This window comes from Tinamus guttatus, unplaced genomic scaffold (assembly GCF_059628265.1).
Source record: "Tinamus guttatus ecotype Peru unplaced genomic scaffold, ASM5962826v1 Tinamus_guttatus_pri_ptg000599l, whole genome shotgun sequence".
NCBI classification, from domain to species: Eukaryota; Metazoa; Chordata; class Aves; order Tinamiformes; family Tinamidae; genus Tinamus; species Tinamus guttatus.
The window spans coordinates 184,578-210,909 of record NW_028289133.1 but is presented as its reverse complement, the minus strand read 5'-3'; the positions used below and the strand labels follow the sequence as shown (position 1 = coordinate 210,909).

General features: G+C 42.8%; 1 protein-coding gene across 1 annotated transcript in view; it reads right to left on the bottom strand.

Moving 5' to 3' along the window:
• OBSCN (obscurin, cytoskeletal calmodulin and titin-interacting RhoGEF) overlaps positions 1-26,332 on the bottom strand; it is a 141,641-nt gene that overhangs the window by 72,801 nt on the left and 42,508 nt on the right. The window contains exons 26-46 of the mRNA XM_088534760.1: positions 25,524-25,793; positions 24,630-24,821; positions 23,427-23,696; positions 21,895-22,161; positions 20,854-21,120; positions 19,555-19,821; positions 18,069-18,338; positions 17,082-17,348; positions 15,545-15,814; positions 14,555-14,821; positions 13,169-13,438; positions 12,121-12,387; positions 10,591-10,860; positions 9,601-9,867; positions 8,215-8,484; positions 7,167-7,433; positions 5,637-5,906; positions 4,576-4,842; positions 3,037-3,306; positions 1,991-2,257; positions 440-709 (exon numbers count right to left, since the gene is read on the bottom strand). Of these exons, the coding sequence (XP_088390886.1) occupies positions 440-709; positions 1,991-2,257; positions 3,037-3,306; positions 4,576-4,842; positions 5,637-5,906; positions 7,167-7,433; positions 8,215-8,484; positions 9,601-9,867; positions 10,591-10,860; positions 12,121-12,387; positions 13,169-13,438; positions 14,555-14,821; positions 15,545-15,814; positions 17,082-17,348; positions 18,069-18,338; positions 19,555-19,821; positions 20,854-21,120; positions 21,895-22,161; positions 23,427-23,696; positions 24,630-24,821; positions 25,524-25,793 (5,562 nt within the window). The remainder of the gene's footprint in view (positions 1-439; positions 710-1,990; positions 2,258-3,036; positions 3,307-4,575; positions 4,843-5,636; positions 5,907-7,166; positions 7,434-8,214; positions 8,485-9,600; positions 9,868-10,590; positions 10,861-12,120; positions 12,388-13,168; positions 13,439-14,554; positions 14,822-15,544; positions 15,815-17,081; positions 17,349-18,068; positions 18,339-19,554; positions 19,822-20,853; positions 21,121-21,894; positions 22,162-23,426; positions 23,697-24,629; positions 24,822-25,523; positions 25,794-26,332) is intronic.

The window sequence follows — 26,332 nt, the reverse complement described above, 5'->3', positions numbered from 1 at the left end:
ATATAGTGCTTGGTGGAAGCACTATCTACCTAAATGGTATCACATTGATATCTTCATATGTTCACATCACTGATATTAATTTATATTTATGTTGGTACAGATCTACATTTAATTTGTGTCTCCATATCTACATTGTGAAACAGATCATAGAAGAAGCAACAATATAAGATATGGTTCTGGCCTATTTTTAAAAATATTTCACAGAGCTTAATGGAAGATATCTTCCAGGATTTATGACGGATAAGCAGATATGATACTAAAATATCAGAAATGGGAGATTAAATCGGAGCATATTCTTGAGATACTCTTAGGCACCGATTCTGACTTATCTTGCTGCAGGATGCCTTTCTTCCCTCCATCCCACACCTCTCCAGGAACCAAGGCAGGAGTGGGAGGGCTCACCAGCACCTCCTCTACCTGCTGCCCAGGCCTTGCTCACCTTCCACTCTCAGATGTGCCGATGCCCTTTGCTGCCCCACTTGGAAGCGGATGGCTCCACTGTCTTCTGGGGTCACCTTCCTCAGGACCAAAGTGTGAACGTTCCCTTGAACCCTGATCTCAGTCAGTTCATTGCTCTGCAGGTGAAGGTCCCCCAGGAACCACTGGCTCTCTTCACTTGTCTCCCGGGACAGCTTGCATTCAAACACTGCATCTTCTCCTTCCTGGGCAGTCAGGTCCTTCATTTTCTCCACAATGGTTACTTCTGGTTCTTTATGGACAGGTCAAGAGAGGTTGAGAAAGGCTTTCAAATGGGGCCTGCCTAGATTAATCACTTGCCAAATGCCTAATATGTAATCTTGTAAACTTATAGATGCATAATATGTGTGCATATATATGTATATATACCCACACATAGACATAAAGCACATACAAATTAGATGGGAACTATAACAAAAGTTGTGATACTAAAAAGTATGCATATGCTATACTGCATTGAATGCCTCTAGAAGAACTATCAAGGAGAAAACATTTAAAGGTAGTAGCACTAGTTCACTGAGTCTTTGTGGAGGTGCCATTTGTGTCTTACTAAGAACAATAATAATTTAGCTGAAGATAAGAGGGACACATCTTGGAAGATGACAGGGCCCAAGTCATGTCACACCACGTCCTTTAGGGTTAGAGTGTGGACTGACCCATCCTGCTCAGAGATTTCTGTCAAAAAATTGTTGTGAAGGGGAGATCCATCAAGCCACCACTGTACATTCTCCATGTCTGGGTGTGAGAGCTCACAGGTGAATGTGGCTGACTCACCCACAGAAAATCTGTATTCCTTAAATGAGTAACTAAAACCCGCTTGGACACAGTCCTGTGCCACGTGCTCTAGGTGACCCTGCGTGTGCAGGGGCGTTGGACTAGATGACCTCTAGAGGTCCCTTCCAACCTTAAGCATTCTGTGATTCTATGACTGCTTCTTCTTCTGTGTAAGAGAGGAAGAGAAGGTGCCAAAGAAAAACAAAAGCACAAACATCTACATGTTCCTTCCAGTACAAAGGAGTCAATTTGTCCATGAAAATGAACTCCTAATGCTTCTTCTAGGGGAATACATTAAGAGTTTACATTCCTTTCACTGATTCAAAAAATATTTTTCGTCCTTCACCCGCAAACAAAAGAATTGTGTTTGTTTGTCTGCAAATACTGTTTCATTGAAAGGACATTCTTTCATGACTAGGTCATACGTGGCTCTCCTGGGTGTAGCAGTCACCTGTATTGATATTGTAGATGGTCAGAGGCAGAAAGCTAGCTTAAGGTTTCATTGGGGTATCTATTTATACCACTCTAATAGACTATAAGGAACATCAACAACTATCGATGCCATAACCGACCGAAATAGGAAATTCAGTATTTTTCCTAATACTTACTCAACAAGAAATTTATTTTAAATAGGAAAGGGACAAGTATATGAGGTGAGGTTACTCTAATAATCTCAAAGACACTTGGGTGAAAACTTTGGGCAGAGAAGTCACAGCATTTCTATCACATTCCACCTTACCTTGCACATGCACAGAACCCGTGGTGATTGCGGATTCAGTGCTACACGTGTAAGCCCCAGCGTCACCAGGCTCCACACCGTGGATGATGAGCTCAGCGACGCTGCCCTTCAGCTTCATCTCGTACTTGTCGCTGGGCTCCAGGACCTTGCCACCCTTCCTCCACTCAACAGGAGCACCCGGCTTGGAGATCTCGCAGTGCAGGACGGCCGTTCCCCCTTCCTTGGACTCCACGTTTTTCAGCTCCTCCTTAAACAGCACTGGTTTAACTGCAATGGAGAGGCAGACACAACGGTGATGTTGGGGATGGTTACACACTTGCACCTTCTCCCATCTCCCTTGGGCCGAAGGCCATTTCAAGAGCTTCATGCATGCAATCCTGCAATTATTAAACCTTGTGCAGATGCCAAGGCAACTCTCATGTCACTTCAGTTTGTTCCAATGCTTCCAGAATCAGTCCTGACGCATGATAGCACATTCTAATGTGCAAGAAAAATATATCATTGTCAGACTCTCTGGGGAACACGTTGGGCCTCATTTAAGGACTTATTGAGCTTTTAAGCCAACAAGAAATAAAAATATATAATCAATTTGGTTAAATGTAATGCTTGGAGGAAGCACTATCCACCCTAAATGGTATCACATTTATATCTTCATAGGCTTACATCACTGAAGAAAAGAATTAATTTTTATCTATGTAGCTACGGATCTACTTTAATTTCTATGTCCATAACTCTACTCTGAAGTATATCATAGAAGAAGCAACAACATAAGATATTGTTCTGACCTGTTTCTAAAAACATTCTACAGAACTTAATGGAAGTTATTTTCCAGGATTTATGACAAATAAGCAGATATGACCCAAAAACATCATAAATGGGAGATTAATTCGGAACATGTTCTTGACATACTCTGGTGCACTGATTTCAACACATCCTGCTGCAAGATGCCCTTCCTCCTCCCTCCATCCCACACCTCTCCAGGAACCAAGGCAGGACTGGGAGGGCTCACCAGCACCTCCTCTACCTGCTGCCCAGGCCTTGCTCACCTTCCACTCTCAGATGTGCTGATGCCCTTTGCTGCCCCACTTGGAAGCGGATGGCTCCACTGTCTTCTGGGGTCACCTTCCTCAGGACCAAGGTGTGAACGTTCCCTTGAGCTCTGATCTCAGTCAGTTCGTTGCTCTGCAGGCGAAGGTCCCCCAGGAACCACTGGCTCTCTTCACTTGTCTCCCGGGACAGCTTGCATTCAAACACTGCATCTTCTCCTTCCTGTGCAGACAGGTCCTTCATTTTCTCCACAATGGTTACTTCTGGTTCTTTGTGGAAAGGTCAAGAGAGGTTGATAAAGGCTTTCAAATGAGTCTTGCTGCTTTCCTGGATTAATCACTTTGCTATGCTCATTCTTGACAATTCTTGACTGTGTTATTTGAATGAACCAACAACCACAAAGAACTAAACATGGTATATATGTGCATGCCCAATATGCAATGTTGTAAACTTATAGATGCATTATGTGTACACATATATATACACACATATATATATACACACACATAAATCACATACAAATTAGATGGGACCTCTAGTAATATTTACGATACTAAAATGTATGCATGCTATGCTGCATTAAAAATATGCCTGTAGAAGAAATATCAGAGACACACAACATGTAAAGGTAGCCAGGCAGGTAGAAGCACTAGCACACCGAGTTGTTGCGGAGGTCCAATTTGTGTCTTGCTAACAACAAAATACTTCTGACTGATGATTTAGCTGAAGATAAGAGGGACAGCTTGGAAGGTGACAGTGCCCAAGTCGTGGCACAGGATGTCATTTCGGGATAGAGTGAGGACTGTCCCATCCTGCTTAGACATTTCCATGACAAAGTTGTTGTGAAGAGGTGATCCATCAAGACACCCCTGGATATATGTCACACCTGGCTATGAGACATTGCAGTTGAATGTGGCTGAGTAACCCACAAACAAATCTGTGTTCCTTTGATCAGTAAATATGACTGCTGCTTCTTCTGTATAACAGGGCAAGAAAAGGTGCCAGAGGAAAACAAAGCATAAACATATATACGTTCCTTCCAATAGAAAGGACTCAAGTTATCCATGAAAATTAACTTGTAATGCCTCCTCCAGGCGAAAACATTAAGAATCTACACTTATTCCAGTGATTTAGAAATCTGTGTCCTCTAGGCGCATGGAAAGGAATTGTGTTTGTTGGTCTGCAACTCCATTTAACTGAAAGGACACTCTTTCATGACTAGGTCATACCTGGCTGTACTTTGTGTTCCAGTTGTTTGCACTGATACTGTAGGTGGTCAGAGGCAAAAAGTTAGTTTAAGGTTTCAGTGGGGTTTTTATTTATATTGCTTTAATAGATTATCAGGAACACGAACTACTACTGAAGACACAACCCTTCAAAACTGGAAATTCCGTGTATTTCATAACACTCCAAAAAAATTGCTTTTAAATAGTTAAGAGACAAGTATATGAGGCGAGGCAGGACGAATACTGTCAAAGTTACTTGGGTGAAAAATTTGGGCAGAGAAGCCAGAGCATTTCTATCATGTTTCTCCTTACCTTGCACATGCACAGAACCCGTGGTGATTGCGGATTCAGTGCTACACGTGTAAGCCCCAGCGTCACCAGGCTCCACACCGTGGATGATGAGCTCAGCGACGCTGCCCTTCAGCTTCATCTCGTACTTGTCGCTGGGCTCCAGGACCTTGCCACCCTTCCTCCACTCAACAGGAGCATCCGGCTTGGAGATCTCGCAGTGCAGGACGGCCGTTCCCCCTTCCTTGGACTCCACATTTTTGAGCTCCTCCTTAAACAGCACTGGTTTAACTGCAATGGAGAGGCAGACACAGGGGTGATGCAGAGGATGGTGACACACTTGCACCTTCTCTCATTTCCCTTGGGCCACAGGCCATCTCAAGGGCTTCACGTGTGCACCTGCACTTGGGGTGTTTTTGGATATCTTGCAGATTCCAGGGCTATTCTCTCGTCACTTCAGTTAGTGCCCATGGTTCCAGGATATGTCCTGACACATTATAACACTTTCTAGTATGCAGCACGAATATATTATTGGTTGGGTTTTTGGACAGCTCTTTGGGCCTGTTTTAAGAACATACTGACTTTTTTAGTCAATGAACAGTAAAAATATCTCATAAATCAGCTATTTGATTAAAGGTAATGCTTGGAAGAAGCACAACCCACCTAAATTGGATTACATTGATAACTTCATATGCATACAGCTTCACTGAAAAGTAGGACTAATTTATATCTATGTAGCTGCAAATCCACATTTTGTTTGTATCTCCAAAATCTACATTCTGAGAAATCATAGAAGAAGCAACAACATAAGATGTGGTTCTGACCTGTTTCTAAAAACATTCTACAGAACATAATGGAAGTTATTTTCCAGGATTTATGACAGATAAGCAGATATGATCCAAAAACATCATAAATGGGAGATTAATTCGGAGCATATTCTTGAGATACTTTTGGGCACCAATTCTGACTCATCTTGGTACAGGATGCCTTTCTTCCTCCCTCCATCCCACACCTCTCCAGGAACCAAGGCAGGACTGGGAGGGCTCACCAGCACCTCCTCTACCTGCTGCCCAGGCCTTGCTCACCTTCCACTCTCAGATGTGCCGATGCCCTTTGCTGCCCCACTTGGAAGCGGATGGCTCCACTGTCTTCTGGGGTCACCTTCCTCAAGACCAAGGTGTGAACATTCCCTTGAGCTCTGATCTCAGTCAGTTCGTTGCTCTGCAGGCGAAGGTCCCCCAGGAACCACTGGCTCTCTTCACTTGTCTCCCGGGACAGCTTGCATTCAAACACTGCATCTTCTCCTTCCTGTGCAGACAGGTCCTTCATTTTCTCCACAATGGTTACTTCTGGTTCTTTGTGGAAAGGTCAAGAGAGGTTGAGAAAGGCTTTCAAATGAGTCTTGTTGCTATCCTGGATTAATCACTTTGCTATGTTCACTCTTGATAATTCTTGACTGCATTATTTGAAAGAATCAAGGTCTTTAAATGATTACATGTGGTTTTTACGTATATGCCTAATTTGTAATGTTGCATACTTACAGATGCATAATGCATGTGAATGTATATACATACACACATTAAGCACACACACATTACATGTGTTATATAATATTACATCTGAAACTACTCTGTCCTGAGTGCACATTAAAACAAATATCTAAGACACTACATATAAGGGTAGCCAGGAAGGTAGACCACTAACACCCAGAGCAGTTGTTAGGAAGACACAAATAGCCACCTCCACAACAAAATACCTCTGACCAACAATATAGCTGAAGATAAGAGCGATCTAGGTATGAAAGTTGACAGTGCCCGAGTCATGGCACGCCACGTCCTTTAGGGTTAGAGTGTGGACTGTCCCGTTCAGCCCAGAGATTTCTGTCACAAAGTTGTTGTGAAGGGGAGACCCATCAAGCCACCCCTGTACGTTCCTCAAGCCAGGGCTCGAGAGCTCACAGGTGAACGCAGCTGGCTCACACACAAAAAATCTATGTTCCTCTAATCAGTAATTATGACTGCTGCTTCTTCTGTGTAACAGAGCAAGACAAGGCACCAAAGGAAAACAAAAGCATAAACATATGTTCCTTCCCATTGAAAGAACCTAAGACACAGGGCAAGTTTTCCAGGAAAATTAAACATGTAAAGTTTGCCCAGGGAAAAACAGAAGACCTTACATATCTTTCAGGGCTTTAAGAGATTTAAAAGGTTTCGTCCTTTACTCTCTTGCAAATGAAGTGTGTTTGTAGGTGTGCAAACACCGTTTCAGTGAAAGGACGCTCTCTCATGACTAGGTCATACCTGACTCTGCTTTGTGTTCCAGTCATACACACTGACATTGCATAAGGTGAGGGGAAGAAAGCTAGTTTAAGGTGGTTTCAGTGAGGTATTTATTTATACTGCTTTAATGGATTAATAATAACATCAATAACTATTGAAGCCATAACCCTTCAAAACAGGAAATTCAGTATTTTCCCTAACTCTTACTCCAAATAAATTATTTTAAAAGAGTAGAGAGACACTTTCAGATGTGGGTTCAGTCTGCTACTCTCAAGGTGACTGGGGTGAGAAATCTGAGTGGAGAGATCAGAGCATTTCTGTCACATTCCACCTTACCTTGCACATGCACAGAACCCGTGGTGATTGAGGATTCAGTGCTACACGTGTAAGCCCCAGCGTCACCAGGCTCCACACCGTGGATGATGAGCTCAGCGACGCTGCCCTTCAGCTTCATCTCGTACTTGTCGCTGGGCTCCAGGACCTTGCCACCCTTCCTCCACTCAACAGGAGCATCCGGCTTGGAGATCTCGCAGTGCAGGACGGCCGTTCCCCCTTCCTTGGACTCCACGTTTTTCAGCTCCTCCTTAAACAGCACTGGCCTAACTGCAATGGAGAGCAGACACAACGGTGATGCAGGGGATGGTGACAGCATTGCAATTTCTCCCATTTCCCTTGGATCACAGGCCACCTCAAGGGCTTCATGTGTGCAACCTTGCAGTTTTCAGATCGTGTGCAGGCACCAGGGCAACTCTCATGTCACCTCAGTTTGTTCCGATGCTTCCAGAATGTGTCCTAACACATGGTAGCCTTTTCTAACAGGCAGCACATGATTATTATTGGTGGGCTTGCTGGACAACAGGTTGGGCCTGATTTAAGGACTTACTGAGCTTTCAAGCCAACAAGGAGTAAAAATATTTCACATATCAATAATACGATGAAATGTGATGCTTGGAGGAAGCCCTATCCACCTAAAACACATCACATTGATATCTTCATATGCATACATCCCTGAAAAGTAGGACTAATTTATATCTGTGTAGCTGCAAATCCACATTTTGTTTGTATCTCCAAATCTACATTCTGAGAAATCATAGAAGCAGCAGCAATATAAGATATTGTTCTGACCTGTTTCTAAAAGCATTCTACAGAACAATGGAAGCTACTTTCCGGGATTTCGGAAAGATAAGCAGATATGATCCAAAAACATCATAAATGGGAGATTAATTTGGAGCATGTTCTTGACATACTCTTCGGCACCAATTCTGACTCATCTTGCTGCAGGATGCCTTCCTTCCTCCCTCCATCCCACACCTCTCCAGGAACCAAGGCAGGAGTGGGAGGGCTCACCAGCACCTCCTCTACCTGCTGCCCAGGCCTTGCTCACCTTCCACTCTCAGATGTGCTGATGCCCTTTGCTGCCCCACTTGGAAGCGGATGGCTCCACTGTCTTCTGGGGTCACCTTCCTCAGGACCAAGGTGTGAACGTTCCCTTGAGCTCTGATCTCAGTCAGTTCGTTGCTCTGCAGGCGAAGGTCCCCCAGGAACCACTGGCTCTCTTCACTTGTCTCCCGGGACAGCTTGCATTCAAACACTGCATCTTCTCCTTCCTGTGCAGTCAGGTCCTTCATTTTCTCCACAATGGTTACTTCTGGTTCTTTGTGGAAAGGTCAAGAGAGGTTGAGAAAGGCTTTCAAAGGAGGCCTGTTGCTTTCCTGGATTGATCGCTTTGCTATGCTCATTCTTGACAATTCTTGACTGTGTTATTTGAATGAACCAACAACCACAAAGAACTAAATCCTACATGTATGTACATGCATAATTGGTAATGTTGCATGCTTACGGATGAATAATGTGTCTGTAAATAACATATATTTATATATATTAAGCACATACCCGTTACATGTGTTATATGCTATTGGATGTGAATCTATACTGTATTGTGTGCATATGGAAGAAATATCTAAAAGACAACATTGAAAAGCAGACAGGAAGATAGAAGTATGAGCACACTGAGCTGTTGTGGAGGTGGCCATTTGTATCTTGCTAACAAAAAAATACCTCTGACTAATAACTTAGGTGACGATAAGGGGAACCCAGCTCCAGAGGGGACAGTGCCCAAGCCATGGCATGCCACGTCCTTTAGGGTTAGAGTGTGGGCTGTCCCAAACTCCTGTCACAGATTTGCTGTGAAGGGGAGATCCCTCAAGCTACCACTGCACATTCTTCACGCCGGGGGGTGAGAGCTCACAGGTGAATGTGGCAGGTCAAGTTATCCAGGAATATTAAAACTGTAATGCTTGTTCCAGGAAGAAGAAGAAAAAAAACACCTTACATTTCTTTGAGGGATTTAAAAAGACTTTTGTCCTTTATGCACTTGTAAATCAATTGTGTTTGTTGGTCTCCAAACACTGTTTCAGTGAAAGGACACTCATGAGTAAGTCATACCTGACTCTGCCGTGTGTTGCAGTCATCTGCACCCACATTGCATGAGGTCAGTGGCAGAAAGCTAGCTTAATGTTTCAATGGGGTATTCATTTATAAGCATTTATTCTATGCTTAAATAGATGATCAAGAACATCAACAACTATTGAAACCATGAACCACCAAAATAGGAAGTTCAGTATTATATCAAAGAGTTAGCCCCCAAAAATCTATTTAAAATAGTAGAGACTCAAATTTCTGAGGCAACTTTGGTTTGCTACTGTCAAAGATACTTGGGTGAAAAATTTGGGCAGAGAAGTCACAGCATTTCTATCATGTTTCTCCTTACCTTGCACATGCACAGAACCCGTGGTGATTGCAGATTCAGTGCTACACGTGTAAGCCCCAGCGTCACCAGGCTCCACACCGTGGATGATGAGCTCAGCGACGCTGCCCTTCAGCTTCATCTCGTACTTGTCGCTGGGCTCCAGGACCTTGCCACCCTTCCTCCACTCAACAGGAGCATCCGGCTTGGAGATCTCGCAGTGCAGGACGGCCGTTCCCCCTTCCTTGGATTCCACGTTTTTCAGCTCCTCCTTAAACAGCACTGGTTTAACTGCAATGGAGAGGCAGACACAACAGTGATGCAGGGGATGGTGACAGGATTGCACCTTCTCCAATCTCCCTTGGGCCACAGGCCATTTCAAGGGCTTCATGTATCCACCTCAAAAATTTTTAGATATTATGCATGTGCCAGGGCAACTCTCATGTCACTTCATTTTTTCCCAATGTTTCTAGGATCACTCCTGACACATGATAACATTTTCAAATGTGCAACACAAATATATCATTGGTTGGCTTTCTGGACAAGAGTTTGGGTCACATTTAAGGACTTACTGTACTTTTAAATCAACGAGGAGTAAAATATATCAATGATTTAATGAAATGTGATGCTTGGAAGAAGACCTATCCACCTAAATGGGATTACATTGATTTGTTTACACCACTGAAAAATAGGATTTATATCTATGTAGCTATAGACACACTTTTAATATTGTTTTTTCTTAATCGACTTTTTAATTTTTTTAAATCATTCTAAAGAGCCTGATAGATTTTTCTTCCCAGGGTCTCTGACAGATAAGCCGATATGATCCAAAAGCGTCATAAATGGGAGATTAATTCAGAGTATATTCTTGACATGCTCTCGGGCACTGATTTCAACACACCTTGCTGCAGGATGCCCTTTCTCCTCCCTCCATCCCACACCTCTCCAGGAACCAAGGCAGGACTGGGAGGGCTCACCAGCACCTCCTCTACCTGCTGCCCAGGCCTTGCTCACCTTCCACTCTCAGATGTGCCGATGCCCTTTGCTGCCCCACTTGGAAGCTGATGGCTCCACTGTCTTCTGGGGTCACCTTCCTCAGGACCAAGGTGTGAATGTTCCCTTGAGCTCTGATCTCAGTCAGTTCGTTGCTCTGCAGGCGAAGGTCCCCCAGGAACCACTGGCTCTCTTCACTTGTCTCCCGGGACAGCTTGCATTCAAACACTGCATCTTCTCCTTCCTGTGCAGTCAGGTCCTTCATTTTGTCCACAATGGTTACTTCTGGTTCTTTGTGGAAAGGTCAAGAGAAGTTGAGAAAGGCTTTCAAATGAGTCTTGTTGCTATCCTGGATTAATCACTTTGCTATGTTCACTCTTGATAATTCTTGACTGCATTATTTGAAAGAGTCAAGGTCTTTAAATGATTACATGTGGTTTTTACGTATATGCCTAATTTGTAATGTTGCATACTTACAGATGCATAATGCATGTGAATGTATATACATACACACATTAAGCACACACACATTACATGTGTTATATAATATTACATCTGAAACTACTCTGTCCTGAGTGCACATTAAAACAAATATCTAAGACACTACATATAAGGGTAGCCAGGAAGGTAGACCACTAACACCCAGAGCAGTTGTTAGGAAGACACAAATAGCCACCTCCACAACAAAATACCTCTGACCAACAATATAGCTGAAGATAAGAGCGATCTAGGTATGAAAGTTGACAGTGCCCGAGTCATGGCACGCCACGTCCTTTAGGGTTAGAGTGTGGACTGTCCCGTTCAGCCCAGAGATTTCTGTCACAAAGTTGTTGTGAAGGGGAGACCCATCAAGCCACCCCTGTACGTTCCTCAAGCCAGGGCTCGAGAGCTCACAGGTGAACGCAGCTGGCTCACACACAAAAAATCTATGTTCCTCTAATCAGTAATTATGACTGCTGCTTCTTCTGTGTAACAGAGCAAGACAAGGCACCAAAGGAAAACAAAAGCATAAACATATGTTCCTTCCCATTGAAAGAACCTAAGACACAGGGCAAGTTTTCCAGGAAAATTAAACATGTAAAGTTTGCCCAGGGAAAAACAGAAGACCTTACATATCTTTCAGGGCTTTAAGAGATTTAAAAGGTTTCGTCCTTTACTCTCTTGCAAATGAAGTGTGTTTGTAGGTGTGCAAACACCGTTTCAGTGAAAGGACGCTCTCTCATGACTAGGTCATACCTGACTCTGCTTTGTGTTCCAGTCATACACACTGACATTGCATAAGGTGAGGGGAAGAAAGCTAGTTTAAGGTGGTTTCAGTGAGGTATTTATTTATACTGCTTTAATGGATTAATAATAACATCAATAACTATTGAAGCCATAACCCTTCAAAACAGGAAATTCAGTATTTTCCCTAACTCTTACTCCAAATAAATTATTTTAAAAGAGTAGAGAGACACTTTCAGATGTGGGTTCAGTCTGCTACTCTCAAGGTGACTGGGGTGAGAAATCTGAGTGGAGAGATCAGAGCATTTCTGTCACATTCCACCTTACCTTGCACATGCACAGAACCCGTGGTGATTGAGGATTCAGTGCTACACGTGTAAGCCCCAGCGTCACCAGGCTCCACACCGTGGATGATGAGCTCAGCGACGCTGCCCTTCAGCTTCATCTCGTACTTGTCGCTGGGCTCCAGGACCTTGCCACCCTTCCTCCACTCAACAGGAGCATCCGGCTTGGAGATCTCGCAGTGCAGGACGGCCGTTCCCCCTTCCTTGGACTCCACGTTTTTCAGCTCCTCCTTAAACAGCACTGGCCTAACTGCAATGGAGAGCAGACACAACGGTGATGCAGGGGATGGTGACAGCATTGCAATTTCTCCCATTTCCCTTGGATCACAGGCCACCTCAAGGGCTTCATGTGTGCAACCTTGCAGTTTTCAGATCGTGTGCAGGCACCAGGGCAACTCTCATGTCACCTCAGTTTGTTCCGATGCTTCCAGAATGTGTCCTAACACATGGTAGCCTTTTCTAACAGGCAGCACATGATTATTATTGGTGGGCTTGCTGGACAACAGGTTGGGCCTGATTTAAGGACTTACTGAGCTTTCAAGCCAACAAGGAGTAAAAATATTTCACATATCAATAATACGATGAAATGTGATGCTTGGAGGAAGCCCTATCCACCTAAAACACATCACATTGATATCTTCATATGCATACATCCCTGAAAAGTAGGACTAATTTATATCTGTGTAGCTGCAAATCCACATTTTGTTTGTATCTCCAAATCTACATTCTGAGAAATCATAGAAGCAGCAGCAATATAAGATATTGTTCTGACCTGTTTCTAAAAGCATTCTACAGAACAATGGAAGCTACTTTCCGGGATTTCGGAAAGATAAGCAGATATGATCCAAAAACATCATAAATGGGAGATTAATTTGGAGCATGTTCTTGACATACTCTTCGGCACCAATTCTGACTCATCTTGCTGCAGGATGCCTTCCTTCCTCCCTCCATCCCACACCTCTCCAGGAACCAAGGCAGGAGTGGGAGGGCTCACCAGCACCTCCTCTACCTGCTGCCCAGGCCTTGCTCACCTTCCACTCTCAGATGTGCTGATGCCCTTTGCTGCCCCACTTGGAAGCGGATGGCTCCACTGTCTTCTGGGGTCACCTTCCTCAGGACCAAGGTGTGAACGTTCCCTTGAGCTCTGATCTCAGTCAGTTCGTTGCTCTGCAGGCGAAGGTCCCCCAGGAACCACTGGCTCTCTTCACTTGTCTCCCGGGACAGCTTGCATTCAAACACTGCATCTTCTCCTTCCTGTGCAGTCAGGTCCTTCATTTTCTCCACAATGGTTACTTCTGGTTCTTTGTGGAAAGGTCAAGAGAGGTTGAGAAAGGCTTTCAAAGGAGGCCTGTTGCTTTCCTGGATTGATCGCTTTGCTATGCTCATTCTTGACAATTCTTGACTGTGTTATTTGAATGAACCAACAACCACAAAGAACTAAATCCTACATGTATGTACATGCATAATTGGTAATTTTGCATGCTTACGGATGAATAATGTGTCTGTAAATAACATATATTTATATATATTAAGCACATACCCGTTACATGTGTTATATGCTATTGGATGTGAATCTATACTGTATTGTGTGCATATGGAAGAAATATCTAAAAGACAACATTGAAAAGCAGACAGGAAGATAGAAGTATGAGCACACTGAGCTGTTGTGGAGGTGGCCATTTGTATCTTGCTAACAAAAAAATACCTCTGACTAATAACTTAGGTGACGATAAGGGGAACCCAGCTCCAGAGGGGACAGTGCCCAAGCCATGGCATGCCACGTCCTTTAGGGTTAGAGTGTGGGCTGTCCCAAACTCCTGTCACAGATTTGCTGTGAAGGGGAGATCCCTCAAGCTACCACTGCACATTCTTCACGCCGGGGGGTGAGAGCTCACAGGTGAATGTGGCAGGTCAAGTTATCCAGGAATATTAAAACTGTAATGCTTGTTCCAGGAAGAAGAAGAAAAAAAACACCTTACATTTCTTTGAGGGATTTAAAAAGACTTTTGTCCTTTATGCACTTGTAAATCAATTGTGTTTGTTGGTCTCCAAACACTGTTTCAGTGAAAGGACACTCATGAGTAAGTCATACCTGACTCTGCCGTGTGTTGCAGTCATCTGCACCCACATTGCATGAGGTCAGTGGCAGAAAGCTAGCTTAATGTTTCAATGGGGTATTCATTTATAAGCATTTATTCTATGCTTAAATAGATGATCAAGAACATCAACAACTATTGAAACCATGAACCACCAAAATAGGAAGTTCAGTATTATATCAAAGAGTTAGCCCCCAAAAATCTATTTAAAATAGTAGAGACTCAAATTTCTGAGGCAACTTTGGTTTGCTACTGTCAAAGATACTTGGGTGAAAAATTTGGGCAGAGAAGTCACAGCATTTCTATCATGTTTCTCCTTACCTTGCACATGCACAGAACCCGTGGTGATTGCAGATTCAGTGCTACACGTGTAAGCCCCAGCGTCACCAGGCTCCACACCGTGGATGATGAGCTCAGCGACGCTGCCCTTCAGCTTCATCTCGTACTTGTCGCTGGGCTCCAGGACCTTGCCACCCTTCCTCCACTCAACAGGAGCATCCGGCTTGGAGATCTCGCAGTGCAGGACGGCCGTTCCCCCTTCCTTGGATTCCACGTTTTTCAGCTCCTCCTTAAACAGCACTGGTTTAACTGCAATGGAGAGGCAGACACAACAGTGATGCAGGGGATGGTGACAGGATTGCACCTTCTCCAATCTCCCTTGGGCCACAGGCCATTTCAAGGGCTTCATGTATCCACCTCAAAAATTTTTAGATATTATGCATGTGCCAGGGCAACTCTCATGTCACTTCATTTTTTCCCAATGTTTCTAGGATCACTCCTGACACATGATAACATTTTCAAATGTGCAACACAAATATATCATTGGTTGGCTTTCTGGACAAGAGTTTGGGTCACATTTAAGGACTTACTGTACTTTTAAATCAACGAGGAGTAAAATATATCAATGATTTAATGAAATGTGATGCTTGGAAGAAGACCTATCCACCTAAATGGGATTACATTGATTTGTTTACACCACTGAAAAATAGGATTTATATCTATGTAGCTATAGACACACTTTTAATATTGTTTTTTCTTAATCGACTTTTTAATTTTTTTAAATCATTCTAAAGAGCCTGATAGATTTTTCTTCCCAGGGTCTCTGACAGATAAGCCGATATGATCCAAAAGCGTCATAAATGGGAGATTAATTCAGAGTATATTCTTGACATGCTCTCGGGCACTGATTTCAACACACCTTGCTGCAGGATGCCCTTTCTCCTCCCTCCATCCCACACCTCTCCAGGAACCAAGGCAGGACTGGGAGGGCTCACCAGCACCTCCTCTACCTGCTGCCCAGGCCTTGCTCACCTTCCACTCTCAGATGTGCCGATGCCCTTTGCTGCCCCACTTGGAAGCTGATGGCTCCACTGTCTTCTGGGGTCACCTTCCTCAGGACCAAGGTGTGAATGTTCCCTTGAGCTCTGATCTCAGTCAGTTCGTTGCTCTGCAGGCGAAGGTCCCCCAGGAACCACTGGCTCTCTTCACTTGTCTCCCGGGACAGCTTGCATTCAAACACTGCATCTTCTCCTTCCTGTGCAGTCAGGTCCTTCATTTTCTCCACAATGATTACTTCTGGTTCTTTGAGGAAAGGTCAAGAGAGGTTGAGAAAGGCTTTCAAATGAGTCTTGTTGCTATCCTGAATTAATCACTTTGCTATGCTCATTCTTGACAATTCTTGACTGCATTATTTGAATGAACCAACAACCACAAAGAACTAAACATGGTATATATGTGCATGCCCAATACGCAATCTTGTAAACTTATAGATGCATTATGTGTACACATATATATACACACATATATATATACACACATAAATCACATACAAATTAGATGGGACCTCTAGTAATATTTACGATACTAAAACGTATGCATGCTATGCTGCATTAAAAATATGCCTGTAGAAGAAATATCAGAGACACACAACATGTAAAGGTAGCCAGGCAGGTAGAAGCACTAGCACACCGAGTTGTTGCGGAGGTCCAATTTGTGTCTTGCTAACAACAAAATACTTCTGACTGATGATTTAGCTGAAGATAAGAGGGACAGCTTGGAAGGTGACAGTGCCCAAGTCATGGCACAGGATGTCATTTCGGGATAGAGTGAGGACTGTCCCATCCTGCTTAGACATTTCCATGACAAAGTTGTTGTGAAGAGGTGATCCATCAAGACACCCCTGGATATATGTCACACCTGGCTATGAGACATTGCAGTTGAATGTGGCTGAGTAACCCACAAACAAATCTGTGTTCCTTTGATCAGTAAATATGACTGCTTCTTCTTCTGTATAACAGGGCAAGAAAAGGTGCCAGAGGAAAACAAAGCATAAACATATATACGTTCCTTCCAATAGAAAGGACTCAAGTTGTCCATGAAAATTAACTTGTAATGCCTCCTCCAGGCGAAAACATTAAGAACCTACACTTATTCCAGTGATTTAGAAATCTGTGTCCTCTAGGCGCATGGAAAGGAATTGTGTTTGTTGGTCTGCAACTCCATTTAACTGAAAGGACACTCTTTCATGACTAGGTCATACCTGGCTGTACTTTGTGTTCCAGTCGTTTGCACTGATACTGTAGGTGGTCAGAGGCAAAAAGTTAGTTTAAGGTTTCAGTGGGGTTTTTATTTATATTGCTTTAATAGATTATCAGGAACACGAACTACTACTGAAGACACAACCCTTCAAAACTGGAAATTCCGTGTATTTCATAACACTCCAAAAAAATTGCTTTTAAATAGGAAAGAGAAAAGTATATGAGGTGAGGTTTCTCTAATAATGTCAAAGATACTTGGGTGATAACTTTGAGCAGAGAAGTCACAGCATTTCTGTCACATTCCACCTTACCTTGCACATGCACAGAACCCGTGGTGATTGCGGATTCAGTGCTACACGTGTAAGCCCCAGCGTCACCAGGCTCCACACCGTGGATGATGAGCTCAGCGACGCTGCCCTTCAGCTTCATCTCGTACTTGTCGCTGGGCTCCAGGACCTTGCCACCCTTCCTCCACTCAACAGGAGCATCCGGCTTGGAGATCTCGCAGTGCAGGACGGCCGTTCCCCCTTCCTTGGACTCCACGTTTTTCAGCTCCTCCTTAAACAGCACTGGCTTAACTGCAATGGAGAGGCAGACACAGGGGTGATGTAGGGGATGGTGACACACTTGCACCTTCTCCCATTTCCCTTGGGCCACAGGCCGTCTCAAGGGCATCATGTATCCACCTCAAAAATTTTTAGATATTATGCGTGTGCCAGGGCAACTCTCATGTCACTTCATTTTTTCCCAATGCTTCTAGGATCACTCCTGACACATGATAACATTTTCAAATGTGCAACACAAATATATCATTGGTTGGCTTTCTGGACAAGAGTTTGGGTCACATTTAAGGACTTACTGCACTTTTAAATCAACGAGGAGTAAAATACATCAATGATTTAATGAAATGTGATGCTTGGAAGACCAATCCACCTAAATGGGATTACATTAATTTGTTTGCACCACTGAAAAATAGGATTTATATCTATGTAGCTATAGACACACTTTTAATATTGTTTTTTCTTAATCGACTTTTTAATTTTTTTAAATCACTCTAAAGAGCCTGATAGATTTTTCTTCCCAGGGTCTCTGACAGATAAGCCGATATGATCCAAAAGCATCACAAATGAGACATTAATTCAGAGCATATTCTTGACATGCTCTCGGGCACTGATTTCACCACACCTTGCTGCAGGATGCCCTTTCTCCTCCCTCCATCCCACACCTCTCCAGGAACCAAGGCAGGAGTGGGAGGGCTCACCAGCACCTCCTCTACCTGCTGCCCAGGCCTTGCTCACCTTCCACTCTCAGATGTGCCGATGCCCTTTGCTGCCCCACTTGGAAGCGGATGGCTCCACTGTCTTCTGGGGTCACCTTCCTCAGGACCAAGGTGTGAACGTTCCCTTGAGCTCTGATCTCAGTCAGTTCGTTGCTCTGCAGGCGAAGGTCCCCCAGGAACCACTGGCTCTCTTCACTTGTCTCCCGGGACAGCTTGCATTCAAACACTGCATCTTCTCCTTCCTGTGCAGTCAGGTCCTTCATTTTCTCCGCAATGGTTACTTCTGGTTCTTTGAGGAAAGGTCAAGAGAGGTTGAGAAAGGCTTTCAAATGAGTCTTGTTGCTATCCTGAATTAATCACTTTGCTATGCTCATTCTTGACAACATTATTTGAAAGAACCAACATCCACAAAGGATTAAACATGGTACATATATGCTTAATTTGTAATGTTGTATACTTACAGATGCCTAATGTGTCTGTGTGTGTGTGTATACACACACATTAACCACATACACATTACATGTATAATATACTATTACATATGACTATTCTGTACTGAGTGCACATTGAACCACGTATCTAAGACACAACATTCAAGGGTAGCCATGAAGGCAGAAGCACTAACACATTGAGCATGCACCATTTGTGTCTTGCTAAGAACAAATTACTTATGATTAATAATTTAGATGAAGATAAGAAGGACCCAGCTCAGAAGGTGACAGTCTCTGAGTCACGGCATGTTCTTTGGGTTTAAAGTGTGGACTGTCCCGTCCTGCTCAGATTTCTATCACAAATTTGTTGTAAAGGGAAGATCCATCAAGCCACCCCTGTAGGTACCTCAAGCCTGGGCTTGAGAGCTCACAGGTGAATGTGGCTGGCTCACCCACAAAAACGTATATGTTCTTTTGCTCTGTAACTATGACTGCTGCTTCTTCTGTACAACAGAGCAAGGTGCCAAAGGAAAACAAAAGCATAAATATATACATCTTCCTTCCCACTGAAAGAAACCAAGAGACAGGGCAAGTTTTCCAGAAAAATTAAACTTGTAAAGTTTGTCCAGGGAAGAAGAGAAGACCTTACTTATCTTTCAGGGATTTAAAAAATCCCTTTCATCCTTTACTCTCTTGCAAATGAAGTATGTTTGTAGGTCCAGCACTGTTTCATTAAAAGGACACTCATGACTAGGTCATACCTGGCTCTACTTTGCATTGCAGTCGTCTACATTGACATTACATAAAGTCAGAGGCAGAAAACTAGCGTAAAGTTTCAATGGAGTATTTATTTATACTGCTTTAATGGATTAATAAAAATATCAATAAATATTGAAGCCATAACCTGGCAAAATAGGAAATTCAGTATTTTGCCTACCATTTACTCAAAAAGAACTTGTTTACAACAGTAAAGAGACACATTTCTGATGTGGATTTGTTCAGCTACTGTCAAAATAACTCCGATGAGAAATTTCGGGAGAGAAATCACAGCATTTCTGTCACATTCCACCTTACCTTGCACATGCACAGAACCCGTGGTGATTGCGGATTCAGTGCTACACGTGTAAGCCCCAGCGTCACCAGGCTCCACACCGTGGATGATGAGCTCAGCGACGCTGCCCTTCAGCTTCATCTCGTACTTGTCGCTGGGCTCCAGGACCTTGCCACCCTTCCTCCACTCAACAGGAGCATCCGGCTTGGAGATCTCGCAGTGCAGGACGGCCGTTCCCCCTTCCTTGGACTCCACGTTTTTCAGCTCCTCCTTAAACAGCACTGGTTTAACTGCAATGGAGAGCAAACACAGCGGTGTTTCAAGGGATGGTGACACACCTGAAACTTCTCCCCCATCTCCCTTGGGCCACAGGCCATGTCAAGGGCTTCATGCATGCAACCCTGCAATTCTTGCACTGCGTGTAGGCGCCAGGGCAACTCTCATGTCACTTCAGCTTGTTCCAATGCTTCCAGGATCAGTCCTGACACATGATAGCACTTTCTAACGTGCAAGAAAAATATATCATTGGCAGACTCTCTGGGGAACACGTTGGGCCTCATTTAAGGACTTACTGAGTTTTTAAGACAACAAGGAGTAAAAATATATCATCAATTTGATTAAATGTAAAGCTTGGAGGAAGCACTATCCACCCTAAATGGTATCACATTGATATCTTCATATGTTTACATCACTGAAAAATAAGATTAATTTATATCTATGTAGCTACAGATCTACTTTAATTTCTATGTCCATAACTATACCCTGAAGTAGATAATAGAAGAAGCAATAATGTAAGTTATTTTCTGGCCCCTTTTAAAAATCATTTCAGAAAGGTTAATGGAAGTTATTTTTCAAAGTTTGACACATAAGCAAATATGATCCAAAAGCATCATAAAAGGGAGATTAATTAATGTCCACAAAGCACTAAACACTGTTGTACAGGCATGCTTAATTTGTAATGTAGCATATTTTCCAACGTATAATGTGTGTGTATGTGCATATATGTATGCATATACACATATACACACACATATAAAGCACATACACATTGAATGTATTATATATTATTTAGATGTGATACTGTAACATATGCATTCTATACTGTACTATGTGCATCTAGAAGAAATATTTAATACACAACATTTACAGGCAATATATGTCTTATGGAAGCATCAGAGTGCACTGGGTGATATTAATGCTAAATCACAGAATCACTGACTTGAGGCCTAACTCTTATGCCTCTCTAGGTGTTAATTTACTAAATCATGTGTCACTCTCATGGTAGCAAACACTCTTCAGCCGTTTCCCACTTGAATCCTCACCTTTCACAAGCACAGATGCAGAGGTTTGTTGGTCCCCAGTGTCACACAGGTAGTCTCCAGCATCAGCTTGCTTCAAGTTGTGAATCGTCAGCTCAGCCACAGAACCCTTCTGGCACATTATGTATTTGTCACTTGGTCTCAGCACTGCCCCAGCCTTCTTCCACTGCACCGTGGCTTTTGGTTTTGAGAGTTCACAGCTCAAAGTGATAGTATCTCCTTCTTCCGCTTGCGTGTTCTGGAGTGGTTTTGTAAAGGTCACCGGCAAAGCTACACCAACACAATCAAAGGAATACTTCTAAGTTTTGTTGCTGACTGTATCTCACCAATTCACTACTAGGAACTTGATCCTGCTTCACAGATGTACTCTGATTTGCTGTTTTCCCTCCCTGTTTCTGAAATTATGAATAGTTTTCTACACAGAATGTTAATTTCTGTCCATACCAAGAGAACTAATTTGCTATCGTCTTTAGTATCAGTAAGGAGAAAGGCTGCTGAAGTCCTACATGGTACATTTACTAAAATTGTAGCACCATTCCAAATCTCAATGTCCTTCAAACCCAAACGGGGAATGATAGGAAGTGCTGAATTTCCAGGAGTACTAAACACGTGGCACTTCCCACCAACCTCTGGGCATGGCACACCCTGAGCATCTCTGGAAACAAGTTCCACTTTATTGAGGAGCCATACGGAACCACTGGATTCTGAAGCATCTCAGGGCCTGCATCTCCAAATAGGTCAGCCATTTGGAGGACCAGAATCCAGAACTCAAAAGCCTACACCCGATATTTTAAGTCTTGAGTATTTGGGCATGGGGAAGTATCATTACACACTATTTGCAGGGAATACAGGGTGTGGAAAAATGAGGGTTTGGCAGACAAACTTGCTACAGACCTAGCCTGTCAGACTGCATCAAAGTTGACTAGGAAATTGTCATCACAGAATAGGACCAGTCTCTCTGTCACCATGTCCTTGATATGTACATTTTGGAAAATTTAAACCAACTTAAAGCTACAAAAAGGTGAAGTGGAAGCCTTTTGTCACCTTTCACTGATAAGGATGCCGTAGTTTGCTCATCGCCAGAATCACAGATGTAGTCCCCAGCATCCTTCAGTTGTAGGTCATGGATGAGCAGCTCTACAGTAGAGCCCATCTGCTTCATTTCATATTTGTTGCTGGCTTGGAGCAAGACGGACCCTTTTTTCCATCTCACTGGTGCATCGTGTTTTGAGAGCTCGGCGTGGAGGGTTACCGTAGAGCCTTCCTTGGCTTCCTCGTTTTGGAGCTTTTTTACAAAGACTACTGGAATGGCTGGGACCACACACAAAAGACACAAAAAGACCCACAGAAAGAGACAAAAAGGACTGAAATGGTCAATTCATCTGCTTACAGTACAAATATCCAGGCACTGCTAAATTTTGGAGCTCATGTGAGAGAAGTCACGTACAGACCCTTCATGTGAGAGCCACCACAAAACAGTTCTAAAGACAGCATTTCACATTGATTTCTCAGTCCTGACTTACATTAATCATCATCTATCTCAGAAAAAGGTGCTTTAATGTTGTTTTTGGATGGGAGTGGATTCTTAAAAGCAGATATACTGACAATTGACACCTGTTTTCAACTGCCTAAAGTACTTCGGTGACTCACTTCTCAACTGTAGCCAAGTGTCATGGTAAGTTTGAGCACTTGAGCACCATTGACCTTTCCATTAAGAGCACCATTTGCCCAGATGGGACTGCAGCTCAGAAGACAGAGATGGTGAAGAACCAAAATTGCCTGTCTGGTCACTCAGACAGAAGCCCCCTAGGTCTAGAATTGCAAGTTATTACACTTGCATCTCGCCATGTTCATTGCTTATGACACTTTCTAGAGGATTTAAAATAGCTTTTGAAAGCATAAAGTCTGGATTCTCAGCTGCCATAGGCCAGGAAAGTTCATCTGAAGTCAAGGATGGTAGATAGCACCCGCTTGCTGGTACTAAACTATGAAAATGGACCAAGTCTTTCTTAAAACAAAACAATTTATTTTAACAGTTAAAGTGGCTGTTACTTGCTGGTTTCAAAAAAAGATTTGTTCTTGTTTAGTACTTATTATTTGCAGTTATGGGCTCTCAGTGAACAGCAGTGATCATCTACAGGAGTTGCACACTTGCCTAGATGGCATTCACGCCAGAAGCTGTCATTTTATCTTTACTAAAGAGTGCATTAGGGTAGGTTTACCTCAAGAGAGACAGACATCTACACGATATCTAGTGTGGGGGTGCTCATTGCGCAGCCCCTTTATAGCCAGTAGTGATTCTACAGTTTTTCAAAGAGATCATTCTTGATCTATTATTAATGGAGCTAGAAGTAGACACATGCCACACAGCACTAACCAATGCATTCTGCAAGTCTTCAAGTATATACAGTAAGTTTCAGTGTTTCATTTATTTTGCAGGGAAATTCTCACTGCCTCTGGAATCACAGGAAGTTTGCTATTCACTTCCATCACACCTGGAGTTTGCCCTCAAGGCTTACTGAGATATGCTATGAAAAGAAAACACTAGATCCCCCAAATCAGTTCGATCTCCTTACCTTTCACAACGAGAGAGGCCTTGGAGATTAGACCACTGGCAGTGAAAATGACTTCTCCAGCATCAGCAAGAGTCGCACCTTTGATATTGAGCACATATTTTCGACCTGTGTTAAATATTTCGAATTGTCCACTGTTTTCTACTTTGTTCCCATTCAGTGTCCACTGGAATCCATCAATGCTTTCACGGGATAAAATACACTCAAAAGTGCAATCTTCTCCCTCCTGGATTTCAGTACTCTTCAGACGTTTGGTTATGCTAATGTCTAATTCTGGAAGCAAAAAGTAGGTTAATACAATGCTTATAAATAGAAAAGGCTTTGAAGACTGATATAAGTAGTAGTAGTAGCATTTTTAGCTCATCTGGCTCATTTATGTACGGGGTTTGGAGGACAGCAATGCATTCCTTACTGATGCATCTGACACAGGGAGAATTTTGCTGACATTTTCTCCTCAGAGTCACCACAAGGCTGTAGAAAAAGGATTGTGTGAATCTCTGGCTTCACTCTGGAATGACTGTATGAAAAAGAGCCTGCCCTGTGGAGCACAGTCAAGATTCAACACACTGGAGAAGGGAAAAAACTATCAGACACAGTGAGCCTTTGAGATGCTCTCTGAAACAAAGGCTTTCATCATGATTATGTGACAAATGAGATGTTTATGTTTGGTATTTTCTCACCAGCCAACTCATCCTAGCGTTCAAAATGGGCTGAAATTCAAGATGTGGCTTCACTGACAAACAGGAGTTTGAAAGCCTTGAATGTTCCATTCTTTCCGACAGGCAGCCACAAGGATTAAAGGACAGGGTAAATTATAGGATTCCTTAGCAGACCGCATTCTAATCTTTATGTTGTCAAAACTGACTGAATTTATAGCTGAACCACGTGAAACACAATGTTCTTGTATTTTAAGAAGTTAATAGCTCTTCTAGACAGGATTTCTCCATTTTCGGGTAGTCAGGAAGGAAACATAGCTGGTATGTGCTTAACATATCCAATGACTTTCATTAAAACATCATTTAAACACTTGCAAAAGAAGAGTAATGAGGGTTGTTCAGATGTCACTGTGTTGTGTAATTAATTTTGGCACCACTGGTACACAGTGGAGGCGCTGGAGGCTCATGGAGGGATAGATGCGAGACAAAGTCATCAAGACCATACATATCCCCCAGCACCCCTTGACTGGCCAGGGTTTACAGTACTTACTCTGAATGCAGACCTCTGGTTTGGCAACATCAGTGCTAGTATCAGAGCCTGCATCTGCCTTGTCAAGATCATGGATCTTCCCAGGCTGCTCATGTTTGACCTTCTCTTTGGAGACTGCACGTTCTGGTTTAATCGCACCTTGCTCCTCACCAACAGCTTTGGCCGATGAATTCACAGAGATAGCAGGATTCTCTGAAGGTTAACAGGAGCAAAATAGAGAACCATCAGGATATTCAAGATATTTTTGGCTGCTACCAGGCGTTTAAAAAGGCCTTAAGTAAACTCACCTACGCAGATGAAACCAATACAGAACCTCTCATGCCTCATGATTTGAACGAGTTTGGGGGAAAGCAGAATTCATTTATGAATTGTATAGCTAATTACACTAATTTTATAACTAACTGAATGATGATTGCTCTCCTTAAGGAGCAAACTCTTTAAGGTATTTCTACCTTGTTTTTTATGGAGATTTCATGTTAGAGGTGTTAATAAACTTGCAAACCTTACATTTTTAATGTTACGATTTATAATATCATAAAAGAAAAACTCAACCAAAAGTTAATTCGCTGCTATCTGAATCACATTTTTTGCTTTAATTTTATGCTATTTTATGCTATTTTATTGCAACTCAGCTAGTCTTCCAAGAGATTGGAAAAATCTGGCATATCAAACTCATCGTCTAATCTAATCCCTTCCTGAGACATTGTCATCTCTATTAGTGCATCAGACATTGTTTCCAGTAATCATCTGGGAACTAAGCAGCGGGTCCAGGTATACAGTACCCATACATTTGCACGACCCCAAGCAGTGCAGCGTGCACATTAAACACTAAGCCTGGAAAATACTTTTTCAGGAGGGATTCCTCACAATCTAATTCAGACTAGGACATATTACCTCTGACGAGCAGGTTTGCTGTGGATTTGGATTTGCCAATTGAGAACTGAACAGGGCCTGTCATATCAGCAGAGGTTTTGAGCAGGACCAGATAGTGGATGGTGTCTTCTTGGTACATGATAATGTTGCTGCTAGCCTGCAAGACTTTCCCACGTAGAGACCATTTGGGGGGTTTCACAGATGGGATGGATATCTCACATTCAAATCTGACTTCTTCAGGCTCGGTCACATCCTCATCACACAATTCCCTTACAATATTAATGGATTGCTCTGGGTGAAGGAGAGAATAAGAGAAAAAATGGATTCAGGAGTCATGAAAGAACTCTACCAAGATCATCCTGCACACTCATATCATCTTTACTCACTTGAATTTTTCACTTATTCCCTCAGTAAGCCTTAAAACATCCCTTTTCAGATAAAGAAACACATACAGTCACATATCAGATTGCAAGACTATCACACAGCATCAAGAAAATCCAGATCTCCCTGTCCTATTTGCAAACACCCATGAAACACAAGGCATTAGAGGATGGAAGAGAAATCCCACTGAAATGCAGATGCTGGTAACAAACTCACTGATTAGCTACAGCAACATTTCTCTGAAAACAAACCTTCTCCAGGACATCTAGTAAAGTTCTCTGAAACAGGAACGTCATTACTTTTCTCAGGTACTATATATTCATTTTTCAGCTACTAAATATTTATTTTTCAGGATAATTCTAAAAGGAAGAAATACCAATGGACTTCAAAAATAAAATCACCACTTAATTACTTTTTAGGCTAAATGAGAAAGGTTTTCTGGATCAGTC